General features: G+C 38.3%; 1 protein-coding gene across 1 annotated transcript; it reads right to left on the reverse strand.

Annotated features, from left to right (window-relative positions):
• Positions 1–8,904: 8,904 nt before the first annotated feature.
• LOC122066016 lies at positions 8,905–10,299 on the reverse strand. Its single transcript, XM_042629838.1, has one exon. The coding sequence runs from the start codon at positions 10,297–10,299 to the stop codon at positions 8,905–8,907; it is 1,395 nt and encodes a 464-aa protein (XP_042485772.1).
• Between the last annotated feature and the right edge of the window lie 3,341 nt (positions 10,300–13,640).

Consider the following 13,640-nt stretch of genomic DNA (forward strand, 5'->3'; position numbering starts at 1 on the left):
AGATGTACTCAAATAGTCATTTTATTACTGGGACTCAATTAAACAACATTAATAAGTTGGTGCGATTTTTTTTTTTTTTTTTTTTTTGGGGCTAAGGAAAAATTTTATTAAAAGAAGGAAGACCGTGTGAACTGACGGCCAATAAGCAAAGAACCATTTACAATGAAAGGTGGGGGTGTTCAGAATAGGCTTAATATGTTAGCGCGAAGCTAAGGCTTTGTTCGCTTGTCAATTAATGAAAATTTATATATATATATATATATATATCTTGGAAAGAAAGAAATGAAAAAAAAAAAAAATATCTTCTCTAAATACTTGGTTGGGTAGAAAAAAATGGAATTTTTTTTAGGCTACCAGAATAATATTGGGGTTCCCTATTTCATTGTTTCATCCATTATTCACGAAAAGAAAATGGCTGTACTTTTTTTTATTTCTTGTGGTAATCACTTTTTTTTTTGCTAAAAGATCATGTTTATTAAGAAAAAGAATAGCAAAAAAAAAAGTAATATGGTACAAAGAAAGAGGCGGGATTTAAAGCCACACCTCCACACAGGATGTAGAGGGGACGCACACTATCCACCTTCAGCATGGCCATCAGCAGAAAGAGGCGACCACCTAAACAACCAACACCTAAAAAAAGGGAAAATTTACCCTAGCACATTCTATATCTAGGACGACCAAAGGCATCCATGTCTAAGTCCATCTTCACCAAAGGAGACCAAGATGTAACCGGAGATGAGATCTCAAAACGAGCCGCTGATTTGGAAAAGAAATCAGCTACAGAGTTTGCCTCACAGAAACAGTGAATTATCTTCCATTCCACCTCTGCCAAGTAAGACATGTAGTTTATCCATTTCTCGTATGCTACACAAGGAGGTTTTTTATTTTGTAAAAGAATAAACTTGAAAACCAAATTATTGGGTGTCAACAAAATGAGGGTCCCACATCTTGTGTAGGGACCATCTATGCCTACTTTGAATTATGTATCTAATTATTTTTCTTTTTTTTTTTGGGGGGGGGGGTGATGTAAAATTCCAATTGTTACGTCTGTTGTCTTCTATTGTTTCTTTGTGGTTTGTTTCAATTTCTACCGAGTCTATAAAAGGGAAGTTCATTTCCTAGCTTAACGTGTTTCTGTTTTTTGGCTGTGATATAGGTCACCCTCTGAGGCTTAGTTTAGTTGTCAAAAGATGAATAAAAAAAATAAGAGAAAATAAAAAAAATTTTGAATTTGAAGAGAGAGCAACACACAAAAGCCATCTATCTCTCATTCTCTCCTCAAATTCAAAACATTTCAAAAGAAAACCAAACTCAGTTTAGGTTTTACAAAAGAGGGGGAAGAATCAGCTTGAACTAGCTTCCTAATTTAGAGATACCATAGGTTGGGTGGGATTTAACAATCATCAAGAGTCACCCTCTCTCTAAGACAAAGAAATAAGGAAACAATCAGCAGGTAGAGTAAGAGGCTTAATTTACTGAATATTGATTCCACTTCTCTTGTTTAGGGCGTTAGGAACCTGACCCTTGAGGTTGTTGTCTTGGAGAAATCTGTAAATGATAATAACAATAACAATAAAATAATAATAATAATAATAATAATAATAATAATTTAGCAAGCTAGTAATTAAATGATGAAAGTTCAATATCATACTATTATATAAAAGCATGAAGTGGCAAATCTTTCACTTGACAATTTTGTCCTTTCTTCTTTATTATCTCTTCTTTTCATTCTTTTTTAATTTTTTGAAATTATTAGTAACTTTTATATTATTATATTTTATAATACTTAAAGACTATTTATCTCTCTCTCTCTCTCTCTCTCTCTCTCTTTCTCCTACTAAGTACTATCACACGATTTTTCCAATTCTCCTACTTTCACACCATTTTTCCATTCTTTTATTATTATTTTTTATTATTTTTATTTTTTACCATATTTAATTTCATCCACTTTCATTTTTTTAATAAAACTCTTCCTCTTTTTCCTTCTTTTTCCTAAAACTCTTTCTCTCACACTCACTCACATGATTTTATCCACTTTACCATTCGTACTAAAACTCTCTCTCTTTTTTTCTTTCCTAAAACACTTTCTCTCCTCCCACCCATATAAAAGCACGAAGTGGCAAATCTTTCACATTGCTGGTACCCTTTATATTATTATATTTTATAATACTTAAAGACTATTTATCTCTCTCTCTTTCTCCTACTATCACCCGATTTTTCCAATTCTCCTACTTTCACATGATTTTGCCATTTTTTTTAACTTATTTTTTTTTTATTCAAATACTTGGCTCTAGATTCTGTAAAAGCTCTTTGCTAAGTATCTATTTTGTATTTTACTTACTCTGAAATAGTTTCTAATTTCAGAAATTTGATATTGATATTTTTTTAACGCAGTCTGAGGTTGAAATTCCAATCTACGAAACAAGGTTGATGTAAGCTATTAAGACAGAATTTCTTTTTATGAATGTGAAAGGTATATATCTACTATTTCCTGCAAAGACCTGTGGATTAATGGTGTTTTGTGGTGGATTCCACAAGTTTCTAGGATGGATCTTTTTTATGTGTTCAGTCTGCTTTCTTTTGGGATTATACCTAAAAAGCTATTAAGTTACACATCTTACATGATAATTGATATCCATAAAAATTTTTAAATGATTATTAGAGATAATATACAATAATGGATGGGGAATGTTTCATTTCATTGCATTGTTGAACAAAGATAAAAAAGAAAGACATTGAGCATGTCTTTTGGCTTTTTTTTTTTTGATAGGTGGCCTTCTGTGGTTAGTAATACTTGCCCTTATAATTGTATGGAATTATCTCTTCTTAGACATCGTGTGAGATGCTTATGGAGAATATTATCAAAAGGAAACATGTTAATTGTATTGGTAATAGAGCATATACTTCTTATTTTGTAACCATGGTTCTTCCTTTTGACTTTACTTTGAAAAGGAAGCCTTTAATGTTCTCTGATTTCACTAACCTAATTCTAAAAACCAGCAGGCTATTACTTTATTTGTTTTATTTTTGAAGGTTCAAATTTTGATATTTCTTAAGTCTATAGCCTTAATTTCTATTTTTTGTTCAAATGCTTGGCTTATGAAGCTACGAAAGCTCTTTGCTAGGTTTATATTTTGCTTTTCTTACTCTGAAAGTAGTCTCAAATTTCAGAAATTTGAAGTTTACTGATTTTTGTAAAAGTCAGTCATTAATGGCATACTAAGACATTATGAATATAGTGGGCATACAAAGACATTATGAAGTCAGTCATTGACTTCATTGACAATTTCAAATGGAAATTGCCAAATGTTATTTCCCCTTTGCTGCATGATATTTTTGAGAAAATTCGAACTATTAAAATTCCCTCTTATACCTGTGAAGATATGTGCCTGTGGAGTCTATCTTCTGATGGGATTTTCAACTCTAATTCTGCCTAGGAAGATATTAGGATCCGTAACCCGAAAGTGCCATGGTTCTCTCTGATTTGGGGCAAAAAGGTGTAGCCCAGGGTGTCTATCTTTGGTTGGAGAATGGTGCACGACAAGCTCCCTACAGATGACGCTGTTCAGAAGAGGGGCATAGCCCTTGTCTCTAAATGCAGCTTATGTGGAATGGAGGCTGAGACATCGACTCATGTTTTCCTTCAATGCTCCTACTCAGAGGATATATGGCTCTTTTTTTGTGAGTGCTTCAATGTGCCATGGAAGAAAGCTGGAACCATGGCCGATTTCCTCAAATGGTGGAGAAGAAAACAGATATCTGTTTGCTGCAAAGAGGCGTGGATCATGGGGTTACTAACAGTGGCTGATCATATTTGGTGCGAAAGAAATAGTAGAAGGCATGATGGCAAGGCAAGACCGGCAAGATACCTGAAGCAGATGATTCTAGAGGATATACAGTCCGCTAAGCCCCGCACCAAAGGTGAAGTTAAGACAACGACTGATCTCATTTGCTGCAGAAAGCTTGGTATTCCGATTTAGCATTCTCCCCCTCAATTGATCTTAGAGGTTTTCTGGTGCAGGCCTGAGATAAATTGGATTAAATTGAATTTTGACGGAAGCTCAAGGGGGAACCCAGGTCGCGCAGGTGCAGGCGGGATTTTTCGTGATCACAAGGGAGGCGTTCTTCAATCCTATAAAATTTTTATGGGAGTCTCAGAAGTCTTCGAAGCTGAAGTCAAAGGCCTTATGGTGGGGCTGATGCGAGCTCGGGAGCTAGGCATTACATGTCTGTGGGTAGAGACGGATTCTAGTGCTGTTGCAATCTCTATCCAGCAAAAGAAAATTCCATGGTTTGCATTGCAGAGATGGATCTTTTTGCAACCATATTTGGAGAGTATCACATGGAAAATAACTCACAACTTCAGAGAAGCGAACTCAATTGCCAACTACCTGGCTAGAGATGAGGCGAAGACAGGGATATCAACCACAAATATCGATTTCCCTGCCCACATTAAGGATCTTATCAGAAGAGATGCCGAGGGTAGGCCAAACTACAGATTTGATTAGTTCGCTTCTCTTTCCTCTGCTGATGGCAATGCCGAAGGTGGGGGTCAGGGAACCGATTTTATTTTTGCTTCAATCTATTTTTTCAGTTTGATGTAGCTCTGTTAATTTTTCCCATTTTTCTTCATTTTAATATAATGATTTTCTAGCGAAAAAAAATAGAATATAGTGGGCATGTGGACAAAAGTCTTTCATAACCTTGACCTTTTCAATTCCTGAAAATAAAGGTACCTAAAAAAATTTATTTTCTCATTTCTTTGATAGCGAACACAATATCATCTCTTTGGCAATTCACAACATCATTTTTTAAGAGTTGCAACTAATGGTAAGCTGGTTTGTTTATTACACCCATCATGAGCAATAGCAATACAACCAATATTTAAATGTAAGTACTTTGAAATAAGTTGAGTCTTGTTTCTAAATATTTGGTAAATGCACGTGTATTTTGACTAATACATACATACATACATACATACATACATACAATATCACAATTGTGAATGAAACTTACAGCTCCTGAAGGCTGTCAAGTCCCCCCAACGATTTAGGTATCCTCCCTTCCAACTAGTTGTTGTCCAGACATCTTACATTAATTCAATCATAAATAAAAGAAGAAAATTAAGATGATTGAGATAGTCACGTATCAAAACAGACGATCTTAAAATTGAAAACATAAAACAAGTGGGGTTTGTTGTACCATACATGGTTACATTTAGCTTGTCACCTACTTACCATGTGAAAAACATGTGTAGAGTCTATGTAATAGAGGACCCAATATCCATCTCCCTTTGTCCAAAAAAAAAAAAAAGTTAAATAAATGAGTTTAAATTTGATGTTTTAATATTATGAATTTATAGAAGTCTCACCTCCTATTATTAAATGTCTAAAAGACCCTTTCTCTAGTCTAATATGAGGGTCAAACCTCGTAGATGAAGAAATTCTCTCTTCACCATAGATTAAGAGAAGCTAGGTCCTTAAATTTTCACAAAATTACAGGAATATTGCCATTTTATATTAGTGGAATCTAGCTAGTGTCAGGTCTCACTTATGAAGCACTTCTAATGCTTGTTACGGGTTGAAATTTAACTATTAGAATGCATACCAATGGTATCTTTCACATGGACCAATCATTAATATGGAATTTTTTTTTTCTTTTTTTTGATTTGGTGACAAGCTAAATTTGACCAAAGCTTAGTAATTAATTTCTCCCTTAGCTTCAAGAACCGTGACGAGTGAGGAGACTTACAGTGAAACCAACTCATTCAATGGTCTCAAATCTGGAATTTGACCAGTGAATTTGTTTCCTCCCAGCCAACTGTAATTATAATATCAAAGCAACCAAGTTTCAGACTAAATGTGAAGATTAGTTAATTTATATCTAACAGAATAGGATTCATCTCTTGCTTACTTACATGTGGGTCAGCCCCGTTAAGTTCCCTAGGCTTGGGGATAGCGTTCCAGAGAAGCTAGCATCTGTGAGGTTCCTAAATCTTTTTTTCGCTAAAAATTCATTGTATTAAAAGAAGGGGAACAAAGAATATACAAAGCAATATCACATTTGAAATCTGGAAAATTCTACTCCACCTTCGGCATTGCCATTAGCAAAGAAGAACTCACAACAGAAACCAAATCACAAAAATTGGACATAAAAACAGAATACATTAAAAGAAGCGGTATCTAGGCCGAGATTGACAATCCACTTCCAACTCTATAGCAATCAGCGCAGGCCAGGATTGGATAGGAGAAGAAACTTTGAATTTTGCTGCTGTTTTTGCCAAGAAATCAGCCACAGGATTTGCTTCCTGCATACAGTGAGTGATTTTCCAAGTAAGAGAGTTCAAATAGGAGGTTAAACTCATCCACCTCTGAAGACAAACCCAAGGGATTCTTCCCTTAGATATAAGCAAAACTACAGCTACTGAGTCACACTCAATCCACAAATGAGTAATACCCGAAAATTTTGAAGGTGGATTCTTCCAGCCCAGTAATAACAGCTATCATCTCGGCTTCAAAATTTGTGTGGACACCAAGAAAAGTTCTGAAAGACTGTAATTTTCCGAATTTTCCTTCCGAAATATTCCACCCGCACATGCTTTTCCTAGATTTCCCAAAGAGCAGCCATCTGAGTTTAGTTTCACCCATCCCATTTGGGGAGGACACCAAAAAATTTCCATTACCTCTCTTGGTTTGTATCGCACCCTAGAGATCCCCAATCGTTTGGCACACATTAAGGAGCTAAATGAAAGAGGAGACACTATAGCAGCGGTCATATGGAGGCTGATTTCACTTTTAATCATGGCAAAACAATGTCTAGATGATTTGGAGACCCCCTCAAAAATTCTTGCATTCCTTTCCTACCATATGACACTAGGAACCAGGGAGAATCCACTAATCCACACCTTTTTAAAATGGAGACTCTTTGCTGTTTGTTTCCACCAAGCAATAAGAGTGGGCATGTCCATATAAGGTTTCCATTGCACATCGAAGCCTTCACAGAAAGCCCTCCACAAACTGCGAGCAAATTCACAGTTATAAAATAAGTGAGACATTGATTCTGCATCTTTACCACACAAACTGCACCGGGAAGCCATTTGCACTCCACAACGAGACACATTTTCATCTGTTGGTAATCTATTTTGAACTAACCACCAAGCAAAAACAGCTTGTCTTGGTTGGTTAGATTAGTTCCATATCAGAGAAAACCAACTCACTTTCTGATATTTTTCTCTATTTTCTTCCCAGGCAGATTTAATAGAGAAGATACCTGAAGAGGTCAATCGCCAAAGACATTGGTCGTTCACACCTTGGATGTGAATACGTTTAGCTTTCTCCCAAATTTCAGCAAGTAAAACAGACTCCACATGAGGGAGGTCCCAGGCGGCTTGGCATATGAAATCAGAGACTTTTTCTTTTGCATCTAAGAAAAAAGCAGGGTCCAAGTTTGTCTTCTCAGTGATAGATTGATTGTCAATCCATCTATCTAACCAAAAATCAAAATTTTCCCCATTTCCCAGAATTCATTGCTCGTTCTTCGCAACGAAACTCCAAACTCTTTTCAAGCCCGCCCATATAGATGAAGACTTATATCCCCTTTGTAGCAACCCATCCTCCTTGATAAAACATTCCATGAAAAATCTGCTCAGGAGAGAATCCTCATGTTTGATTTGCCAAGCCAGTTTACATAAACAAGCAAAATTCACTTCTCTCATCCTTCTAATTCCCAGACCCCCTTCCTTTTTAGGCTTGCACACCCCTTCCCATTTCATAACAATCTTCTTTGCTACTTCTATATCACCTGACCAAATAAAATTCCTCATCCACCGTTCCACCACCTTAATAGTTTCATCCGGCCACCAGTACACAGAGAAGTTGTGTATGGGAATACCAGAAATAACTGACTTAACCAATTCAATTCTCCCAGCCTTAGAGAGAATTTTGCCCTTCCACCCTGCCAACCGACCCTTTATCTTATCCAGAAGAGGAAGCAAATGACTATTCTTCACTCTGCCTTTAAAAATCTCCACCCCCAAATATTTTGTAGGGAGATCAGCCGCGGGAATGCCCAGGAAATCACTAATAAAATGACTTCTATGAGGGGCAATCTTCCCAAAAAACATTTTACTTTTTTCCAAGTTTATTTTCTGCCCTGAAAAGGACTGATACTTGGATAAAAACTCATGAAGATGCTTCACATACCTAGCTGAGCCATTCATAAAGATGAAAATATCATCTGCGAAAAGTAAATGGGAAGAGGTAATTGATCCTCTAGGGCCTGGGAGAGCTTTCATCTTCCTTTCCAGAATCAAGTTCTTCAGCCCCTACAAAGAACTTCCTCTGCCAGAATAAAAAGGATTGGGGAAATAGGGTCTCCTTGCCTGAGACCACGCTCCACACCAAAGAAACCCACTAGACCTCCATTTAGCAAAATTGAAATCCTTGTTGAGAGCAACATCTGGTGTATTTTGTTGATCCAATTAGGAGAGAAACTAAAATTCTTCAAGGTTGCAAAGAGGAATTCTCAAGACAGAGAATCGTAGGCTTTCTGCACATCTAGCTTTAGACCCATACCTCCACCTCGAACGGATGAGTGCATCAGGTTTTCCAACTCTGAAGCAAGGCTTATATTTGCTGATATAATTTTACCCCTCTAGAATGCACCTTGTTCTTCTGAGATTAATCTTGGGAGAAAGAGAGATAACCTGGAAGCAGCAATTTTGGATAAAACTTTGCAGAAAAAGTTTCCCATACATACGGGATGGAACTTATCCAAACAAGAAGCACCATCAGCTTTAGGGATAAGGGTTAGGAAACAATTATTTACCCCCTTAGGAATTTTTCCTACTAAAAAGAAAGAGAAAACAGCCCTACAGAAATCATTTTCCACAATATCCCAACAACTTCAGAAAAACTGACCTAGAAAGCCGTCAGGGCTCGGAGAGCTGTTCGCATCCAGATCCCATATTGCCATCTTTATTTCTTCCCTTAAGGGAACAACACCCAAGAAAGCATTGTCTTCATTAGAAATGATTGTCGGAATTTGGTCAAGTAGCTCATAGTGTGGTTCTACAGGAATTTCAGAGTGAGAACTCTTGTAAAAATCCACAATATAGTTGGCCAAATGTAATTGATCAGAAATCCAAGAACCATCTTCACGATGTAACATACTAATCTGATTTCTTGATCTTTTAATCTTCACTGAAAGATGCAAAAATTTTGTGTTCCGATCACCTTCTTTCAACCATCGTAATTTAGCCTTCTCAAACCACAGTTTTTCTTGCATCTTACTAGCATTTAAAAGGGCTGTTTTTGCATCAGCTTCTTCGTTAAAGAGAGCATCCGACATTCCTGAAATCTCAATAATATCCTGCACTCTTTTTAGCCCTGAAGTAGCTTTTTTCACTTCCTCATTTAGATTAGGAAATCTTTCTTTTGCCCAAGCTTTTAGCACCCCTTTCACCACCTTCAATTTTTGCGCCAAGATATAAATGGGGCAGCCACCCACATGTTGAGACCAGGCTTGCTTCACCACCGAATGAAAGCTATCATCTTCCATCCAAAAATTATGAAATCGAAACGGAATGTTGCTAGGCTTTTGGATCACGTTTGAATGGATCAAGATGGGAGTGTGATCAGATCCAGTGCAGCTTATAACTCTCTGAGAAATATTTTTGAATTCATCAATCCATAACTCATTATGAAAGCTTCTATCCAGAACAGCCATGACATTACCCCTTGTACGATTATTTGACCAAGTATACTTTTTACCCTGTGAAGGGGTAGAAATGTGCATACAAGAATCCACCATTGCTTGGAACTCTGCCGCCGATCCAACATTAAATTTCCCCGGACCTTTTTTCTCATTAGACAACAGTGTCGCATTAAAATCACCAACAACAAGCAGGAGAGAAGCTGCTGAAATAGCCGCCAATTCCGACCACAAATCTCTACGCTCAATTTTAAAGCAACTAGCATGAATAAAGGACAAAAGCATTTTTTTCCCTTGCCAGTCCACCTCAATAGAGAGCTGTTGATCCGACATTGAGACAACGGAAGGCTGACTCAGACCATGGTTCCAAATTATCCACAGGTTAGACAACCTTTCATGGCGGATATTATGGATAAACTCTGCCGAATATCCCAATTTATTAAAAAATAAAACAGGGAATTTACTCACCTGAACCATTGGTTCAGCCAAACACAGAATATCTGGAGAAGTCTCTGTAATAAGAGATTGTAAAAATCTCTTACCAGCCTCCTTCTTCACACCACAAATATTCCAGAAAAGAACACGCATGATTAACTTGTTGGGTTCGCGACCTTGTCAGATATATATGTCTGACCTCCTCCTTTTTTCTTCTTCCCCTTTTTTTCTCCCACTGTTTTACCATGCTCACCCATCAAAACAACTCTATCTACTGCCTGAACTCCCATCACAGCAATCTCCCTTCTACTAATTGTAGAGGTAGGGGCCGGACCATGCCAAGAGGAAGAAATCTGTCCACCACTGCTCGTCAGGCCACACCGACTGGATCCCTAAATCAGTCCCGTTCTCTTTGTGCGTGATGATATTCTCACAGGACCCTGCAACACTCTCGCCAAAGGAACTTCCTGCTGAGAAATATCCACCGTATCATAGACTGGGGAAGATCGAACCTGATACGGTCCACTCTCTTTTGAACCAGAATTCTGGTCTGAATCAGATTCTAATTTTGATTCAGAAACCGAATCAAACCCCTCCACATCATCACTAGAGTCCTTATTTGACTCAACTCTCTCCTGCGCTAATCCCACATTTTCCGAAATAGGGAGATTTGTATTAGCCGAATTCAAATTAATTTGAATCTCACCTTCTTCTATATTTGGAAGTTGAGAAGAGATATTATTTTGTGATTGTCCAGCAGATCCGTTTCCCTCTTCAATAGGTAAGTCCCCTTTATTTTCCAAAATCTGATTTGGGAGTGGCAGATTTGAAAATTTTCTTTCCAAAGAAGATCTAGAGATACCCAGCGAGTCACCCCTGTTTGAGTCAACTCCGTCTTCCTCGTATACCGCACCTGGTACCCTTACATTCTCACGAGCACTCTGCTTCTCATCCTCCATCTTTTTTAGTCGAAAATTGTTTACTTGATGACCCATCCGCTTACAGAAACCACACTTTGCACAATTATCTTCATATATTACTCGCTGACAAAAGCCAAAAATCTTAGTAGTACTTGGTTTGAATCTCTCTACCTGAACCTCCTCAACACGAGTAGCAGCTTCCGAGCTATCAACTTCAACCAGCACTCGGGCAAAATATCCCAAAATTCCTTGTCTAGTATGATTATCCAGGGTAACTGGACGTCCTACCGCCTTCGCAATAGAAAGAAGGACATTATCATGCCAATATTCCAAGGGAAGGTCTGGGAAACGAACCCACACGAGTTTTGTGAAGGAATTTTTCTCATGGATGTTAAAATCCGGTCTCCAGTGTTGAAGCCGAATTAACTGTCCACACACACGCAAAGGGGTTCTTCTCCAAATAGCCGCCTTATCGCCCTCACATCGAAATTGAAAAATGACATAGCCTTTTCCCAGAGGGTGCATCACAACCCCTTGAGTCAATCTCCAGTTATCTCTTGCCTCTTGACGTAAATCATCCAAAGATAGAAGACGAAAATTTACACGGCCTATGAGAGCAAACCTGAAATTCTGTCTCTTTGCTTCATAATCATTCTGTGGTATGATGATCCTTGTAATGTTTCCTACTTGAATCGACTCTGGGAGTGAATTAATTGCAGGCCATGAGGCGAGACCTACCGCCCTTGCATAAGAAAGAGGAGGTGCATTCACCTCCGGCCCCTGAGGAGGGGGTCCTCAATCCAAAGTCTCACGATCACCATTATCCATATCACCATCTTCAGAGCGCCTCTCTTCCACCATTCTCAAGATTTCACGAATCAAGACACCAATAATAAATCTATAACGAGAACAGATTTTTGACTTTGACTATATTCTGAATCGAGAAAATTAATAGAGAAGAATCGGATTTTAGAATGCATAGATAACTCACAGCTTGATGACCCGGGCTAATTTTCCATTAGTATGACATGTGACCCCAGTCCATGAGTTTTCTGAAGTCAAGCATGGATATCCATACCAATCAGAAGGTGGGTTGTTCATACTTCTTGCCACTTCTTCCATTGCCATCACTATATTCCCCCTTTTCTCCCCCCCCCCCCCAAAAAAAAATATTAATTAGCAAAAAATACATTACAAGACAGACTATTTTTTTCGCTAAAGGGTCATGTATATTAAGAGACGAAAAGGGAAAAATTAAAAATTGTACAAAGAGGATCCATAAAAAGAAGATCCAAAGAAAAACAAACAAAAAGCACACCACCTAGGACCCACCTCCACCTACGGCATTGCCATCAGCAAAAAGATAGGTGCTAGGCCAAAAACATAAATTGAACACTAATAAAATCTGAAACGTGATCTGCCATCGCATCCTCAGCCATGAACTCAAGAACCTCAGGAGGCCATGCCACTACTGATGTAGATGCTTCCTTCTTAGCAGCCATCTGCGCCAGGAAATCTGCTATAGGGTTTGCCTCCCAATAGCAATGAGTGATTTTCCATCTTATACCACTGAGATAAGACATAAGGGAAGACCACCTTTGCCAAACAAACCACGGGACTAAGCCCCTTTGAACCATGAGCACCACAGCACCCGAATCATATTCGATCCACAGAGATGCACAATTCATCTCTCTTGCTCTCTCAATTCCTTCAATTAACGCTTGAAATTCAGCATGGAAATTTGAAGCTATTCCTAAATAGGAGCTATAAATCGATACAATCTGGCACGTGCTGTCCCTTATAAAGCCACCTGCTCCTGCATTCCCTAGATTACCCAAGGACGAGCCATCACAATTTAACTTCCACCAACCATCCATTGGAGGCAGCCAGAAAATTTCTCGCACCCCTTTAATCTTCCTTCTTGGAACCTCCATATTAAGCTTCAAGCATCTCTCAGAATCTAGTCGAGATTTAATTCTATCACTTTTTCCTCGGCCACGTCTTCTAATCTCCTCCATTATTGTGTAAAAGACTTGACCATAAGATCGATGCAGACCCCTAAATCTCCTTGAATTCCTTTCCATCCAAATAAAGTATGGAACAAGAATCAAACCTGCCATCCACATTTGAGACAGTCCAATGGCTTTGGAATTTTGAGTCCACCATGAAACATGCGCTGAAAAATCATCCCCCTGATAGGGCCAATGAAATCCAAAGACTTCAGCAAACGCCCTCCAAATGTAGATAGCTCCATCACATTCCAAGAACAAGGATTTATAGAATCCTCAGCCTTATTGCACACCTCACACCTAGAAGGGAGCGGCACTCCTTTTCTTTTTACCTTGTCATCACAAGGAAGCTTTCCATGCATAAGTCTCCATCCAAACACTGATTGGTGAGGGATCAAAACCGAGCTCCACACCAATTTTGCCTAGCCCACTTTAGGAGAAACCTTTCTCAGTGCTTCCTAGGCCGATTCAGTGGAGAAAACTCCTAAGGAGGATAGAGACCAGCACCATTGGTGTTTCTGACCCTGTGGCAAGGATATATTCCCTATAGCTTTGAATATATCAT

Source organism: Macadamia integrifolia, unplaced genomic scaffold (genome assembly GCF_013358625.1).
Source record: "Macadamia integrifolia cultivar HAES 741 unplaced genomic scaffold, SCU_Mint_v3 scaffold2193, whole genome shotgun sequence".
Taxonomy (NCBI): Eukaryota; Viridiplantae; Streptophyta; class Magnoliopsida; order Proteales; family Proteaceae; genus Macadamia; species Macadamia integrifolia.

What these genes read in the sequence shown, in the direction of transcription:
- LOC122066016 (XM_042629838.1), bottom strand. Translation starts at nt 10,299, where the DNA reads ATGCGTGTTCTTTTCTGGAATATTTGTGGTGTGAAGAAGGAGGCTGGT.